The sequence below is a fragment of the Dermacentor silvarum genome, chromosome 7 (assembly GCF_013339745.2).
Source record: "Dermacentor silvarum isolate Dsil-2018 chromosome 7, BIME_Dsil_1.4, whole genome shotgun sequence".
Taxonomy (NCBI): domain Eukaryota; kingdom Metazoa; phylum Arthropoda; class Arachnida; order Ixodida; family Ixodidae; genus Dermacentor; species Dermacentor silvarum.
In genome coordinates this window covers 5666818-5682969 of record NC_051160.1, presented here as the reverse complement: position 1 = coordinate 5682969, position 16152 = coordinate 5666818, and the positions used below count along the sequence as shown (strand labels likewise).

General features: G+C 44.3%; 1 protein-coding gene across 2 annotated transcripts in view; it reads left to right on the top strand.

Annotated features, from left to right (window-relative positions):
* The window catches only part of LOC119457476 (proteasome activator complex subunit 4A), a 96700-nt gene that overhangs the window by 24509 nt on the left and 56039 nt on the right, over nt 1-16152 (top strand). For both annotated transcript variants that reach the window (XM_049670116.1, XM_037719055.2), the window contains exons 10-14: nt 20-226; nt 4283-4469; nt 6450-6604; nt 14254-14407; nt 15753-15851. In XM_049670116.1, coding sequence (XP_049526073.1) covers nt 20-226; nt 4283-4469; nt 6450-6604; nt 14254-14407; nt 15753-15851 — 802 coding nt within the window. The remainder of the gene's footprint in view (nt 1-19; nt 227-4282; nt 4470-6449; nt 6605-14253; nt 14408-15752; nt 15852-16152) is intronic.

Below are 16152 nucleotides of genomic sequence, written 5' to 3'. Positions count from 1 at the left end.
GTGTGCTGTAAATGTGCAGGGAGCGTTACAGGCCACCCACCTGGGAGCCGATTCCTCCAGAGTCACACCGCCTGACTGACGCAGAAGTGACGTCGTTTGTGGAGAGCGTGCAACCAGTGGTTCTGCTCTCTATGTTTAGCAAGGGAGGCAGCTCCGGTGCGGCTGTCGCTTTGCAAGACCTGGCCCTTCTTCGACCCGAACTGGTCATTCCGCCTGTGATAGAAAGGTAGGTAGCCGTGCTTGCTTCATGTTCGCATTTAGAAGTGATGCTGGATTCCGCAACCGTAGAGTTTCTTATAATATTAATTAGAGGGAAATCTGGCGCCACTTTCCAAGCAAGTTTCCTAATGTGCCACAACGGAAATAGTATCGGGATATGGGTCTGTGAGGCTCATCTGAAACGTGGCTTAGACTAAAGCATGGTCATGGCTGCACAAATAGTGCTTTTAATGCATTAGGAGTATCAAAGTGAAAAAAATAATATATATGCGAAGTGTGGGAAGCCAATCATGTGGTAGAGGTAGGGAGGGGATGGGATAGCTTAGAAAAGTGTGCACGCATGCCTGTGTGTGCACGCATGCCTCTTTGTTATTTTTGATGCAAACTCAATGAAATTCTCCAGGCTGTTTGAAATTGGCATTTACTGAATGCATTTTAAATTTGGTATGAAAATACTGAACCATTCTTAAAATACAATTTTTTTCTTTTGAGCAACATTTTTGAAAAAATCTTCATATGTACAAAGGTCAATACTTTTGTGGTTATTGGACATGCAATGGGTGTTCTTCTGAACCGAAAGAATAACTGTAGGTTTGACCATTGTTTAGTAAAAAAAAGTTTGTTTTCTGAGGGCTTAAATTTTATGGCTTTTTCTTGAAGAGAAGCTTTAATAAAAAAGAAAACTTCAGTGTCAACACTTTATTTTGTTCAGTAGGGGCCCACGGTATTAGGAACAATTAACAAAAATTACCATTTGAAAACTGCAGTGGTTTTCTAAGCAGAACGCGGGTAAGAATGTGGGTATGGCAGGAACGCGGACGTAAACAAATGTTCGCACTCGAACTCCCGCGACTATCGTGGCCCCTTTTGGCCCCATACTGAACTACTGAATGCATTAATTTATCTAGATACACAATTTTTCTAAATGATTATATATGTAAATACATTTAGGCGTCCTTATAACAACAAAGCAAGCGCCACAACACATAAAACAAACTTGCGCAGCGAGTAGGCGGAGTCACAGGGGTAGGTGCATTTGGCGCCATTCTTAAATACCTTCCATTGCGCTTCTGAGGGTGCCACTTGGTGGAAACATTTGCCAAGAATGCTGGCATATTGTGGTGTTAAAATAAGAAAATAGCATTCTTAGTCGATTTTGCCCTCTATCCCCCTTAAATCATGGATCCGGGACCTTAAAGAGGTGCAAAGTAATGATAACACATTTCTCTTGCATTTACCACTAAATTGTCACTGAATTTTTTTTAATGCCATCTTCATTAAAAGTTTCAATACACGCATTCCACATCTGCCAATAAAGTTTAATCGCATACAGCGCAACAAATGACCAGAGAAAACAAAAATGTTCTAATAAAACTTCCATGTGATAGTCAAAATAACCCCTTTTTGGACATTGTTTTGTTAAATTTTCTTATGTTAATACAATGTGCTGTGCTTTTATCTTAAAATTTAAGAAAGACAGATTTTGTGTTTATCACTGCTTTGGTGTTGCATAAATTTTGCTGAGAGATCACATATTATGGTTCTAACCATTCAATTTACTGTGCTATAACACCCTGGCACTGTTCCTTTCCTAGTTTCTTGAGAAAAAAAATTGGATTTTGCCTTTGTCTGCACCTCTCATTGTGTCCACACTGCACCTCACAGTGAGTAATTTACAATCATGCTTTGCCAGGCCACAGATGCTGGAAGTGACCAGGTGATTTCATAGGCATCATGGTTTGTACATCGCTTATGGCAATGGACTCAGACAAAGGCAATTTCACATTTTAAAACAAGGCTTTCTTTCACTCTTCTCATGCTTTGTATGGATGGCTGTCTGGCCCAGTTTGCAGAAATAGTGTAATCAAAGGTGGGGGCTATAGATGTGGCAGTACTGGTACCAGTGCCTGATATGTGTCCTTCCGAGGGTTTTAATATAAATAGTAAGGCGGTCTGATCCTGGAGGCAATGCAAAGTCACAACACGCACATGTCTTGTGGTATTTACCAGCAAAACGAATGAATCAGTCAACAGCAGCACGGCATACATACACAATTCATTAATTACCTAGGAGAGCATGATATCATTTTCAAAACCAGCACTGTTTTCGCAGGGGTTATTCAAGCGACAGCCAACTCGCCGGATTTACTAAGGATATATTTTCTACAATTAATTCAAGGTTTCAAGTTGATGCAGTGTTTCTTGATTTCGTGAAAGCTTTTGATTGCGTCCTTATCATAGGCTTCTAATCAAATTAGCTCACTTAAATTTTCACCCAAACGTGGATTAAAGCACGGATTGCATGGATTAAAGAGTTCCTCTCCAACACACGAACAATTCACCTGTGCCAATGGCTGTGACTCTTCCTCTGTTCCCATAACATCTGGTGTCCTCCAGGGCAACGTACTTGGTCCCCTACTTTTCTTAATCTTTGTTAATGATCTTCCCAAATGTGTCTAATGTTGAATTAAATTATTTGCTGATGATTGTGTTATATATCATAATGTTACTAATGATGCTTGAGCGCCTTTCCCTACAAACTGATCTTGATGCGGTGACTGCCTGGTGTTCCTCGTGGCTAATATCTCTAAATGCGCCTAAAATAAAGCTAATGTCATTTACCAACTATTCCACTCATCTTCCTACAACCTATTTTCTCAATAATGCTAGCGTAGAACTTACATCAACATACAGGTAACTTGGCATTCATCTTCAGTCTGACTTGGCATCACCATATGAACACCGTCTTAGCATCAGCTAACAGAGCATTCGGTCTTCTTAAACGTAACCTGAAGCATACACCTTCACACTTAAAGAAACTTGCTTATATCTTGCTGATCCAGCCAAAAATTTAATATGCTTTCACCATATGGGATCCCGATCAAGCATACGTCATCAACAATCTGGATGATCCCTGCAAAACCGCACCGTTCGCTTCATCTAATCAAATTATTCATGCTTCACCAGCATCACAGCATTTAAACAACGTGCCGAGTTAGAACGTCTATCACGTCGACGCCACTTCGCTCGCCTAACCTTATTTCATAAACTGTATCATTCCACGCTTCACTTTGACTTCTTTTGGCCACCCCCTGTAGTCTTCCTGCGCTGGGACCACCATAACAAAGTAAAGCGCATAACGTGCCACTCATCTCTTTATGTAAGATAATTTATTCCTCGTACAATAATACAATGGAATAACCTACCATCACGCATAGCTACTGAAGTTAACCTCCAATCTTTCCAAGCTTTGTTACAAAAAAAAAAAAAAACAGTTAGAGCTAGCTGATTAGTTATTACTTATTCTTATGTGCATATCAACATATTGCGTATCAAGTGTCTTGTGATTGTAAGAATGCCTACATATAATCCCTTTACATATCTATTTCGTGTTCCTTTTTTTAAAATATTTTATGTGTATATTTCATGTTGGAGTTATATTTCATGTTGTTGCTGTAAACATTGTATTATTAGAACGGTTGCTTGCTGGGCTAGACAGAGTGAAAAGATCGCTCTTTTCACTCTGTCTCTATTGTCGTCCCTTCCTTATTTTTCATGCTGTTACATAATTTAAAATGTATTATTAGTTGTATTTCGAGAACTAGTGCTGTATTTCTTGTGCATAAATTTGGAACCCCCCCTCCTTATATAATATCCTCGCATGAGGGCCCTTAGGGGTATTGTAAATAATTAAATAAATAAATAAATATCTGTAGATCTACTGGGAAGTGGTCACTTGAATTTGACAATCCTCTTCCGATGCTGCCGGCCACATTTCTTTTTTTTTTCTTTTCTTTTTTTCTCCCTAGAAGAGAAACTAGGCAAAGAAAAGTGCTAAGTGTCATAGTGAAAAATCAGGACAGTAAAATGCAATCTTGCTCTGAACATTGCACGAAAGCAAACGAACTGTAAGCACGAAGTCTTTTTTAAAGTTTTTTAGGATAAAAATGCAGGTCAACTGCCCGACCAGATGAGGTCAAGAGCTACGAATTTATTTATTCCAGTGACGTTAAATTGTCTACTTTATTGAGCTAGGAAATGTTCTTTTTTCCTTGGCTTGCAGGTTGTACTCTTCACTAGAGACTCTGACAGAGCCACACCGTCTGACAGCTGCCATGCACTGCGTGTTGGCGGTAGCACGCAGCCTGGTGCAGGGAGGCCGCTTCTTTCCAGAGGGCCCCTCCCATGTGGTACCCCTGCTGAACAGCTGCTTGCCTGGCATCGACCCCAATGACATTCGCAAGTGCATCGTGAGCCCTGTTTCTGTTTGTCATATTGGTCGAAGTCTGAGCGGGAGGTCGTGGGTTCGACTCCCAGCTGCAGCAGCTTCATGAGGGCAGAGTGCAAAAAATTGTTTACCGAGCCTGATGCTAAGATACTCAAGGAGGTCAAAATGAATGCAGATCCAAACGGCACGGCATCTCCATTGGCCCTTGGGCTGCTTTTGGACTTTGTACTAAACTAAATTTTAGACTTTGTATGAAGCCTTGCTTCAGATAGCATTAGTAGTCTCTGTTCAAAATTTTACATCTGAAATGAGTGAATGCAACAATGAAAGCTAGCAAAAGTACATGTTTTTGATACTGGAACTGAAAAAACAAAAAAATGACACCTGTCAGCTTGCCGGAAATGGCTCGGAACCCAGAATTTTGATAACCAGCATAGCTCCTGGCATGACGTCTGGTTCAAGCGATGCCCACGGCATGCTGAAAATTGGAGGCCATGTTCTGGCATTTCTCATAAGCACTAGGGGGGCATGCACCTGCATTTACATGCTTTTAAAACCCTGTTGATGCAAATAATGAGACATTAGACAATTACCAGTCCTGCAGCTTTGCCAATATTGCTTCAGCAGTATATCCTGCTCATTTATAAACCAATTTGGGCAAAGTGAAATGTTGTTACATTTGGCCTTTAAATAAACTTAAATCAAATAAATGAATCGATCATTTGAAGCCCATGAACTGTGAGGTTGAAAGTTGGCCTTTTTTCATCAGAGGAGACATAACCTCACTGGCTGTGGAAAATGGTACCACTTGAGTTTATCAAACTAGTACTGCACTAACAGACTTCTTTCTTTCATCCATGTACGCAAGAATCAATAAAATTATTTATTTTACTGCGACAGCTGTTAGAAGCTGGAAACTGGGTTTACTGTGTCGGGATATGGGGGGATGCCAACGGCCCTCTGCCTCGACACACCGAGCCCCGCGGTTTGCGCATGCCTGCGCATCAACCGCGGTCCGGTACAAGCTCGAGGAAACAATAGACAACCACGTGTACACTCGGAAAGCATTTATTACGACTGCAACTTACACTTCGAGCAGGCCAGCTAGCTATATAGTTGACATCGCTGAGGGTTCCCTCGAAGAGAATAATACACTAGGTAAAGAAGGGCTTCCGACTTACCAACTGGGGAATACGGGGGGGCCGTGGCGTTTGCCGCGGCAAGAACGCGGTTGACTAACAACGTGCGGGAATACGGGAGCGACGGCGGAGACTTCCGCCGTCGCCGCTTGCTGGAAACCAAAGAGACCCGGGCGACATCAGCGGGATCTCACGTGACCCACCCGGTGGCGCTGATAGCGCTTGCGATTCCCGCGCGCCGCCCGCGGAAGGAAAGTTTCCCCTCTCCCAACTCTCCGTGGTACGCATGCGCTTGACGCGACGTTCGCTGCCCGTGCGGCGGTTATGAGACCCGAGGATTCCCACAACTGTGTCTATCTCTGTCCTTTTCGACAATGACAATGATTGTCACCGTCATCATTGTCGTCATTGTTCGGTCATCGTCAGGCCACCTCCTCAACCCCTGCTTCACTCTCACCATAGAGCAAAAAATAGCAAAACTTTGGCAACTGCCACCACTGGGATTCAAACATGTGTTCCTGTGGCAATGTGCAGTTAGGAGCTGGATGCACTAACCAATGGTCTATCACTACACTTTGGCGCTTGGTAATTTTTGTGGAAGTTTGCGCGCCCCACAGACTGAGAGGAGTGCTGTCTCTGCATGTATTTTAGAGGACACGACAGTCAATACTGTGGTGTACCATGATGACTTTGCATGCATGACAGAGAAGGAGGCATTCTTGAGAAGATGGGAGTTTTCATTGTAAAAGCCTGTTGCTGTTGCAGTAGATGAGTTCAGAGCTTACGGAATTGCTGAAGTCTGCTGACTGTATTTTTTGTTGGGACTGATCTTTAGAAAGGCATAACTGTGCATTCCTGTGCAGGTGACATTCCAGTTCATCTCAACATTTGCCACCCTTGTTCCACTGGTGGACTGCTCCAAGGCTGTGAGCATTCGCACAGACCTCACTGAAATTGAGCAAGAGGTGTGCTTGGCCACTGCGGGCTTTGAAGACTTTGTGCTACAGCTGATGGAAAGGTACGGACATGCCCTGCATGCCACCTGAGCCCCTGTTTCACCAAGTTTATGCAGTGCAGCAAAAGCTATTGTATGGTGGCTAGAGGAGTAGGTGTACCGACAGAGTTCACCACTTCTCTACATCATGACGGAAAATTGGCACTGCTGTCAGTAGAACAGTGCTCCTGCACGCGTCGTCATCCATAGTGTGGTGTAGACAATAGGCATGGTTGGGAATATCGCAGCCGCTGATTTCAGCTATGATGTACATTTCAAATACCGTTGTGAGAAGTGCAGGCAGATCTGTTTGGGAAATTTTGCTATTGTTTGAAAACATGAAGTGCTGTAATTTCTTCTAGATTCTATGCAAGAACTTCGCACTGCAGTTTTAGCAGTTTTGAACGAGTGCGGAGTTATTTTGGAGTTTCAGGCTGTGAACTAGTGCGTAGCTTTTTTGTATATTTGCTGCAGACAGGTATCGTTTCAATCAAATTATGAGGTTCAACGTCCAGAAGCAATAAACACACGGGCTCTGAGAGACACTGCAGCGGGGCACTCTGTACAGTAAAAGCTCGTTAATTCGAATTTCGCGGGGACGCCCAATGAGTTCGAATTAAACCGAAGTTCGAACTAACGAAATTCATTGAAAAAACAGCAGGAATTGAGACCGGGTTGTTGGAAAATCACTCAAAATATTTACTTGCGAAAATAATCCGTGATCACTGTCTGTTTCTCTTCTTTGAATGCGATCGCTATAGCCTTGTTTTCCAACGCGCGAACGTGGCAGAAAGCATCCTCTGCGTCTTCCTCGAAGCTGAAGAATAGACGCGCGACACGCATAGCCTCCATTAGTTCCAAAGGTGAGGGCCGCGTGGGTGCATCATCCTCTTCGTCATCCGCACCTACATCGACGACGGGCGCTTCTCCACCAGTCACCTGCGCGATGATATCATCGTCGGTGATTGTGCCGCAGACCGCTGCACAGCGATCTGCATCGACGTAGTCGTCGAAGGTCACGTCCTCCAGCGCATCCCGCAATCCGGCAGGAATGACCACGGCCTCGCGCTCGTCGGGCTCGCAAGCTGTGCCCTCATTGGTCACACAAAAGCCACTGTGGCGGAAGCAATTGGCAACAGTTGTTGCCGTGACCTGATCCCAGGAACGCACCAACATATGCAAGGCCGTGAGCAGCATCACATCGTAGCGACACGGCACCGAACGACTTCGTAGCTCTGACGTACACGAGGCCTAGCGACTGAATGTGCGGCACACAAAGGACACGGAGACTACGCAGACACATCCGGCACGAACCGCCACACGATGCGAAGAGCAAGCGCAATGACGACAGTGACGCCTAGGGTGCCTCGATGCCAGCGCCGCCGTTCCCTCACGGCGGCACTGGGCATCGAGGCACCCTAAGTGACGCCGCTGCGCTCGCGCCATCTATCGTTGAGCCTTGAAAGCTTGCGGCGGCAGTATAAAATACCACCACGCAGCGGCGCGCAGTTCGAATTATCGATTGAGGAGCCGATGCACGCGTGAACTAACGAGTTGGTTAACCCATAGACGCCTATATATTGTGGCCGGACCATGACCATCAGTTCGAATTAACCCGAAAGTTCGAATTAATGAGGTGCAAATTAACGAGCTTTCACTGTATTACTTTTTGACCACCTGAGGATTTTTAATGTGCGCCTTAACATACGTGCAGTAGACTCTCGATAAACGGAACTTCAAGGGACCGAAAAAAATTAGTTCCATTTAACAGGAGTTCCGTTTACTGAGAGAGATGTGCAAAAGGGCAGATTTATGTGCGTACACTCTTTTAATACCATTTTATGGAACTTTAAGCACTAGAAGGTAAATGTACCTGATAGTTTTTCAGAAAGCAAGAAAACTGCATGAGATTTTGGCACGGCACTCACAAAGTTTATTTGGCAACAATTAATCACTGTGCACTAAAAAATGCACCAATTTTGCTTTGTTTGAGTCCTTGCAACTGCATCTTTAGGATCGTTTTTTCCATGGCACTTAAGCTTTGGACAAACATTTCAGATCCCGGTTCCTTCTGAAAAAAAAAATTTGAGATACTGCACAGCTGATTCTGCTCCTTGAAGTGTGGTAGGCTCTACGGTAGCTACCCCTTCAGATTCCTCTTCCGGCTCATCTTCCTCTTCATCACACACCTCAGCAACTATGCTCTCCACCGTATTCTCAGGGCAAGTCGCAATATCACTGTCGATGTGCACATACTCATCAAAGTCCAGATGGATTTCCTTTAAAGCACACTGCTCTATTACCTCCTGCCTCTCAAGGACATCTGCACTGTCACATTCAGGCAAATCTTGCAAGTCGGATGTCTGGTCACTTGAAAAAAATCCTGCATACCTAAAGCAATTTGCTATAGTATTAGCAGTCACCTGCCTCCAGGCATCAGCAATAAGGTAAATAGCGCGAAGAATGTCCACCTTGTATTCCTTATTCTGGTTCATACACACCAGCATCCTCTGCAGGAGACCCTTGCGGAAGCAGGCTTTCAGGGCTTGAATAACTCCCTGATCCATGGGCTGCAACAGTGCTGTGGTGTTGGCCAGGAGAAACTCCAACTGTATCGACTTCAGTCCTGTTACAGTCCCATGTCCAGGGCAGTTATCAACAAGGAAAAGTATTTTCCTCTTCTGCTGTGAAAATTGCACATCCTCGGTGTGCAGCCATTTGCTAAAGAGGGCTTGCTTCATTGCTTCATCCACGCTTTTGAGTTCGACTCGTAAGTTACAGGCATATCAGTTATGCTCTTAAAACAGCGAGGATTTTTGGATTTCCCTATCACGAGCAGCTTCAACTTGTCGCTGCCCGACATGTTGGCTCCTACAAGAACAGTTAGTCTTTCTTTGCTGAGTATGCCACCTGTGCATTTCTCACCTTTGAAAGTGATCGATTTTGTTGGCAGCAGCTTAAAAAAATGCGCTGTTTTATCTATGTTGTAGACGTAGATGAAACGCATGATCTCCGGAAGCCGCCCTGCACGCCAGTTGCGACATGCTGTCGCATCAGCTGCTGCGGCTTCTCCTGCAATGGTGCGGAAAACAAGGCCGTTTCTCTGCTTAAACCTTGTCAGCCAGCCCTCGCTACACAAGAAGTCTGTTATCCCGAGTTAAAGGACAAACTCTTCTGCCTTGGCATGGATTAGTGGTCTGTTGATGGGAATGTTCTGGCTCTGGGCTCTCCTAAGCCACAACACGAGACACTTCTCCAGTCCTTCGTGCTCGCCTTGTCGCAGACGCTTCCTCTGGGACCGGAATCTCGGAACTTTCAAAGGCATCCCGTAGCTTCTCCTTGTCATGCAGGATCCTCGTTAAGCTGCTTTTCGGGACGCCATGCTTCATCGCGAGCACTGACTTCGTGTAAGAGCCGCTTTCGAAGTCAAGAATAATGTCCATCTTCTTTTCTAACGTAAGCACATGGTGTGCACGCTTCTGTGCCTTCATTGAAACAACAGAGGCTAGGCCTCAACTTTGCGAGCACTTACAAGCCACCGAAGTTAGAAGACGCCAACGCGGCAATGAAGCACGAATGGCTCCACGACGGCACGAACGATGCAGCGGGGGCTGAGCCCTGTAACCTCGGTGACTTGAACCGAGACCGAACGACTAAAACAAGAACTGCAGTGTTGCATTCGTTGCGCTAACACGGCTGACTACCAACAAGATGAGGCTGACGAGGCTAAAAACAAAAACAAAACAGCCGGTACTGGAAGAAACTGATGCTCATGGCAATAAGTCTGACAAGGAGTTTCATTTGCGGTTTCGTTTACAAGGTGACGCGGAAATTTTAGTTCCGATTACCGAAAGTTTTTTTATGTTATCTGAATACAAAACCAACCAAATTACAGGTGACTGTTCCGTTTAAGCCGCAATTCTGTTTAAGCGATTTTCGTTATCGAGATTCTACCGTACACGAGCATTTTGCATTCCGATCCAATCGGAATGGGGCCTCCGTGGCAGGTAAATGAACTCATGACCTCATCATGAGTAACGCAACGATAACCACCGAGCCATCATGGCGGGTCAGAATTCCATTTGGAGTAAGGATGTTGCATTTAGTGCTGAATTTACAGCTCCCCTGTAATTAAGTCTTGTTGTCGTTCGCCTCTCCTAAAGCTTAGTGAAAACCCTTACAATCAGTTGACACCATATCTAGCAACATTTTGTCTATATCAGCAACGAGCGAACTTGCCTTTCCTGTAGAATTATGAGCTGCAGTCGTCGGTTTCTGCATGGAAATTCAGATGCTTCTAAACAAATTTTATTGAGGGTGATTTTACTAACTAATTTCGCACAAAAAGTAAACGGCAGCTGTGGAACCTTCCACTGCTAGATCTAGTGGCCAAGCATAAAGCAACACATACGCGATGACAAGCTCCACAAGTGCCGGCACAGAAGTCTTGACGCAGGCTTCTTTCGCAGCTTGTTGCTGTGATCTCTCCGAGTGTTTGCGGTCATAATCGCATAGTGTTATCACATTCCCAAATAGTCTTCGCGCTTCTTTTCTTGGGCATCATATTATAGACTTGAGCAGAAGCACCATATTATTGCATCTTTGGTAAACCTCTCTTAGCCGACCACATGGGTCAAATCGTGCTTGAGGAACTGTTCCTAAAAGCATTCTTTGCCCACGAGCGGAGCCTGCTGCTGCTCTTGTTAGGGGTGAGAACAATGCTGCTTTAATCCCCTGACTTACAGTTCAGAGCAAATAAATGAGTGTGCATGTTGATGAAATACTGCCACTATTTTGTGCAGACTCCACTTATTATTCAGCCTCGGAGATGAGCTTCCGCTAACCATGCCACTCACTTTTTCGTTGTAGAAGCTTCAACATCTTTTGGCAACTTGCAAACACTCAATAACAGAGAACCGTATCTCCTCATTGCACATACTGACAGTTAGAGATGGCAGTTTTTCACTCTGCTTACTTTATTTATTACGCGCCGTCTGCCACAAGTACCAGACTTCATGCGCTACTGAGCACCGTTGTACTGAGCGCAGTGACACTTTTGCGTCATGGTGCCGAGAAGTGGCGAACTACGCTCTAGACGGGTCAGTCAGCACACCTATTCCTCTAGCCACTATAACTATGGGTTGCATCAACCAACCAGAAGAGGGAACCAGTAGAAGGGCACCCCCATTCTATGCTTCTGATGGCCTTCACCATGATGCTGACTGAATGGAACAGCGTCATGGAAGGATCAGTAGTGCACAGTGGGCGAAGTCTTCCTCTTCCCTTCTCTGGAACGAGCAGCCAGGTTTCATTACTGATTCATTGAGGCAAGCCCCTAGCCCTTGCTGTACTGCATTTTGTTTGTGAGATATAGTGTAAGCTGTGGGGTCTCACACGTGCTCTTTGGACAAAGTAACGACAACACAGCAGTGCAAACAATCAAAAGGGCATTTATTGCACCTTTCGTACACTAATACACGCTAGCCGAATTACTATGCATAGAACATTCACATGGGCGCGCAACAAATCAAGGAAGTCTGACTCACCGCGACCGGATAGCGAGCGAATATGTTCGCCCCATGCTATGACACCATCGCCTAGTCGTTCACGTGTACGGTCACGCGAACGGTGGCATGTTCGAACGATCCGTGTTCGTCCATACCGGTGTCCTGCTCTTAGCCTCGCGAGACGGTCCCGCGAAGCGGGCCGGCGCACGCGCGAAGCATTCGTGCATGTTGGTCGCCGATCCCAAGCCAAAGAGGACGCGCCTTCCACCTTTTGCTCCCAGGTCACCCCGCCGTTTGGTGGCATTAGCATTGCGACACTCGCACCATCTCTCGCAATGCGCCGCAACCACCACGACCGCCACTGGCGCTTAGCCACGCGGAGAAGCCGGATTACAGGAGACCCGAGCTATGCAGGGAAAACAACATCAGGGGACGCGTGAGAGTCGTGCATCCCCATAAAGCACATTCAGAAAATAGCGTGTGTGATGGATTTTCTGTGATTGTCAACTCGGGGAAGGCTTGTATGGAACAGCTGATATGGCGGAATAATTTATTAATGAATGTGATATTTCAAGCTTCGTTTTTTTTTTTTTTTTTTTTTGCAGTAAATAAAGTGAGAAATCCTCTAAGCCTTAGAAAAAAACTAGCAAGCATCAAAGCACACTAAATAATTTACTACAGTAGGCTTCCCTTAATTCGACTCCAGTTAATTCGATTCCGACCGAAGGTCCCAGCTGGCATCTGTGCATTTCTATGGGCCCAAGTTTCCGTTATTTCGATCTCAGAATTGGCATTCGCCGGATAATTAGAACTTAACTGGTCAGCTTCGTGCAATACAGTCGTGTTATGTGGTGAAGCATATCAAAAAATGGAAAGAAGCCACTGTCACGGGTCATAGTACGCATTCCTTAATTATACAGGTGCGCAAGCACCGTCTCCAGTCACAATACAAGCAGGTAGTTGCCTGATAAGCATGCTTGCAGCCATTCAGAGTAGGTTCTGATGTTGCTGTGGCGTTTTGAGCCCTCATTTTGCCCGCCATGCGTATGTCATATATTAGACTGCTAACGGAGCCTAGTACAGGTTCCTTAATTATGCACACACACGCCGTGCGCCGAAAAGCGGAGGAAAACCTTCTATGTTTTGGAAAAGCTAGTGAAATAGAAGGCGGTAGAATGAATAAACTCACAAAAGTCAAGGGTGCATTTAAAGCCAACAAAAGTGCGGGGTCTGTCTAAAACTCTGAAGGCCTGCCAGTAAAATTATTAGACGTCTCGGTGCTCATACTGTGACCAGAGACAGCGCATGCGTGTGTGTAAATGAAGGAACACGTGCTATGTCCCATAACAGTAGCACCTTATCCAGCTTAGTATGCTTTGCCGCATAACACGGCTGTATTGCTGCGAAGCTAACTTTAAAAACAAATACTGCTAAGTCAAAGGCATGTTCCGGCATTTTTTATTTTTTTTCTGTCATATCTTTAATTCCACCTGCCGAGCAGTTCGACCAGTTTCGTCAGTCCCATCAGGGTCGAATTAACGGAAGTCAACTGTATAGTATTGCTTCTACAAACCACTTTCGGTTTCTGTACCCAGAATGTGGATGCGGCATAATGTCATGATACGCCACTTCACTCCATTCCTGTGATTGCTGTGGCTGCCGCATGCGAATAGATCCAAAAGAAATGCATGCAGGCCTATAGCTTCTTCTTTCTTTTATGAGCAAAGATATCATATCTGACCTTATTGATACACAATGTCTGCAAACTTATCTCTGTCAGAATTCGTGATAATGTTGGTGGAGCCAGGTTCTGGCCTTTAGAGGCCAAATTATGATATCCTATGTCTTAATTTCTCACTATGTCTTAATTTCTCACTTACATTGCTCACTTAGTACACCACGTCTTGGTGCTCTTTGGCCATAGCTGGCCCTTGCGCCACAAAACAATATATATCATCATCATCATACTTTCTAAATAGTAATGAATGTACGTGCAAAAAGTGCATGGTTGAGTTTTTATAGATTCAGAAATACACGTCATAAGTGAACTCGCTGTTGTTTCCTTTCAACTTGCGCCACACAAGTCCAGAAGTGTTTGTACGTTCACTCACAAGTCGACATGAATATTAGCAACAAACTCTTTACTGGTGTCCTTTGCGGTGGTAGGTGTTTTTCGCTGATTGAAAACAGCAGCCTGGAGAATCCAACGAGGCTGGATCGGGATACGGACAAGATGAACACGGAGGAGAACATTCTGGAAGTGGGCCTTTCCTCTACCTTCAGCAGCATTCTCACTCAGTGCTCGCCTGACATATTCAAGGTGAGGCTGGTGAACTTCTTGCAGGCTTTGTGGCATCTGAGCTGTTACTATATTAAAGAGACGCTAAAGAGAAAAATAGTTTTAGCTGTATTAGTAAATTGTCCTCCTGCAATACCAAAAATTCCACTCTTATTGTGAGGCCAGAAAAGATGCTAAAATGAAAACAGAGGGCGACACCACGTTGTAGGTCCCGCTCCAGCTCACCAATGATGTCATGAATTTTGATGTCTGCTTGGTCCTATTTAAATGTTGATCAGTAAAATGGACTTCAATTTATCCCTAAGTATCTTAAAATAAAACATTGCAAGTTCCAAGAACTCTTACTCTGCCACAACAACCCAAATGGGAGAACATACTGTGAAATCTGTGACAACACACTGATGTGATGGTATTGGTGTATTGGTGCAAAATTAAAAAATCCAACTTTGACTTTCATTTTTACTTATAATAATATACCTGATTACTGTGAAATTAATGAAGTAGTGTTTTGAAAGATTACTTAATCAGTTTAAACTGATTCATCATCTCTATTTAGTGTCCCACTAAGTCCAGGAATGTTGAGAAATTGTTTTGTCGACATTGTAGAAAGGACTATGTGGGGTCAAAATATTCTGCCTTGACTTTAAACACACCTCACACTCAAAAGCACTTTTTGTGCGCTTTAACGAAGTTGAAATGTTAACTGCAAATGTCAAGACATGAGCTTCAGGATATGCCTGGTAGCTAGCTGGAAATAATCAAGAAGTTGACTTCCACTAGTTTTACCCCTCCAGGAGTGGCATTGGTTTTAATTATTTGAACCTCAGTTTAATGGAAGTTCATGGAAAGCATGAGCACCTTTTAAGTTTTTCAAACTCAGTTGAATTACCTAACTATTGAGATAATTGGTGGCCTGAGACAAAAGTAACTTGTGTTTGCCTGTTTTATTGCGTTAGGTGCAGGAAAGGGATTATATTAAAACTGCGGATTTTCTTTTTTTTTTTCTTTTCTTTTTTCTTGTTTGCCAACTGCAGAATAATGGTGTTTTTATTTGCTTTTACAAGTCACCTTGTAGGTTGTACTTAGCAAGCCTGTCCCAGCTCCAAGGATTTGAGCATATTCTGAGTTTGAAACGAGGAAGAGGATAGATACTTGATGTGATCAACTTTTGCTGACCAAGAAAAGCCTCAGCATGGAGTCACCGTTACGACAGGGGTATTTGTCCTCAATAGGACAGGTCCCCTTGTCAAAAGTTGGCTCTGATTGAGGTTTTTCCTATTAAGGCGACTGTTGATATGTTTGCAGTTGCCATTTATGCTGCACTAATCGTTAAGCAAGTGATCTTGTGGCTTCTGTTTCTTTACAGGCAGCCTTGAAAAAACTGCATTCCTTTGTGTCCAACCGAATCCTGGAGACTCGTGTTTCTGGCCGCTATGTTGCCAACTTGTGCCGTTGCATGGCCCGGGTGAGCCTTCCTTATAATGACTGTGGTTGCGGATTCTTTCAGCCCTCAACGTGTCTGTAGGCCCATCCATAGGTGACGCCACAGAACTAGCTACCTTAACGCTTGAAGTTGCTTTAAGTATTAATGTAGAACTTGCCTTAACTTTTTTTCAACATTCGTAACAACTGCTAATCACTAGTAGATATGAATAAAGAATTCTAGCATGAATGTACATCTTTCAGAGTGATATTGCCATTACAGCAAAACTAGGTTATTGGCAATCAAAGGTTGCCTATGATCGTGTCCGCTGTGCTCCCGTTCC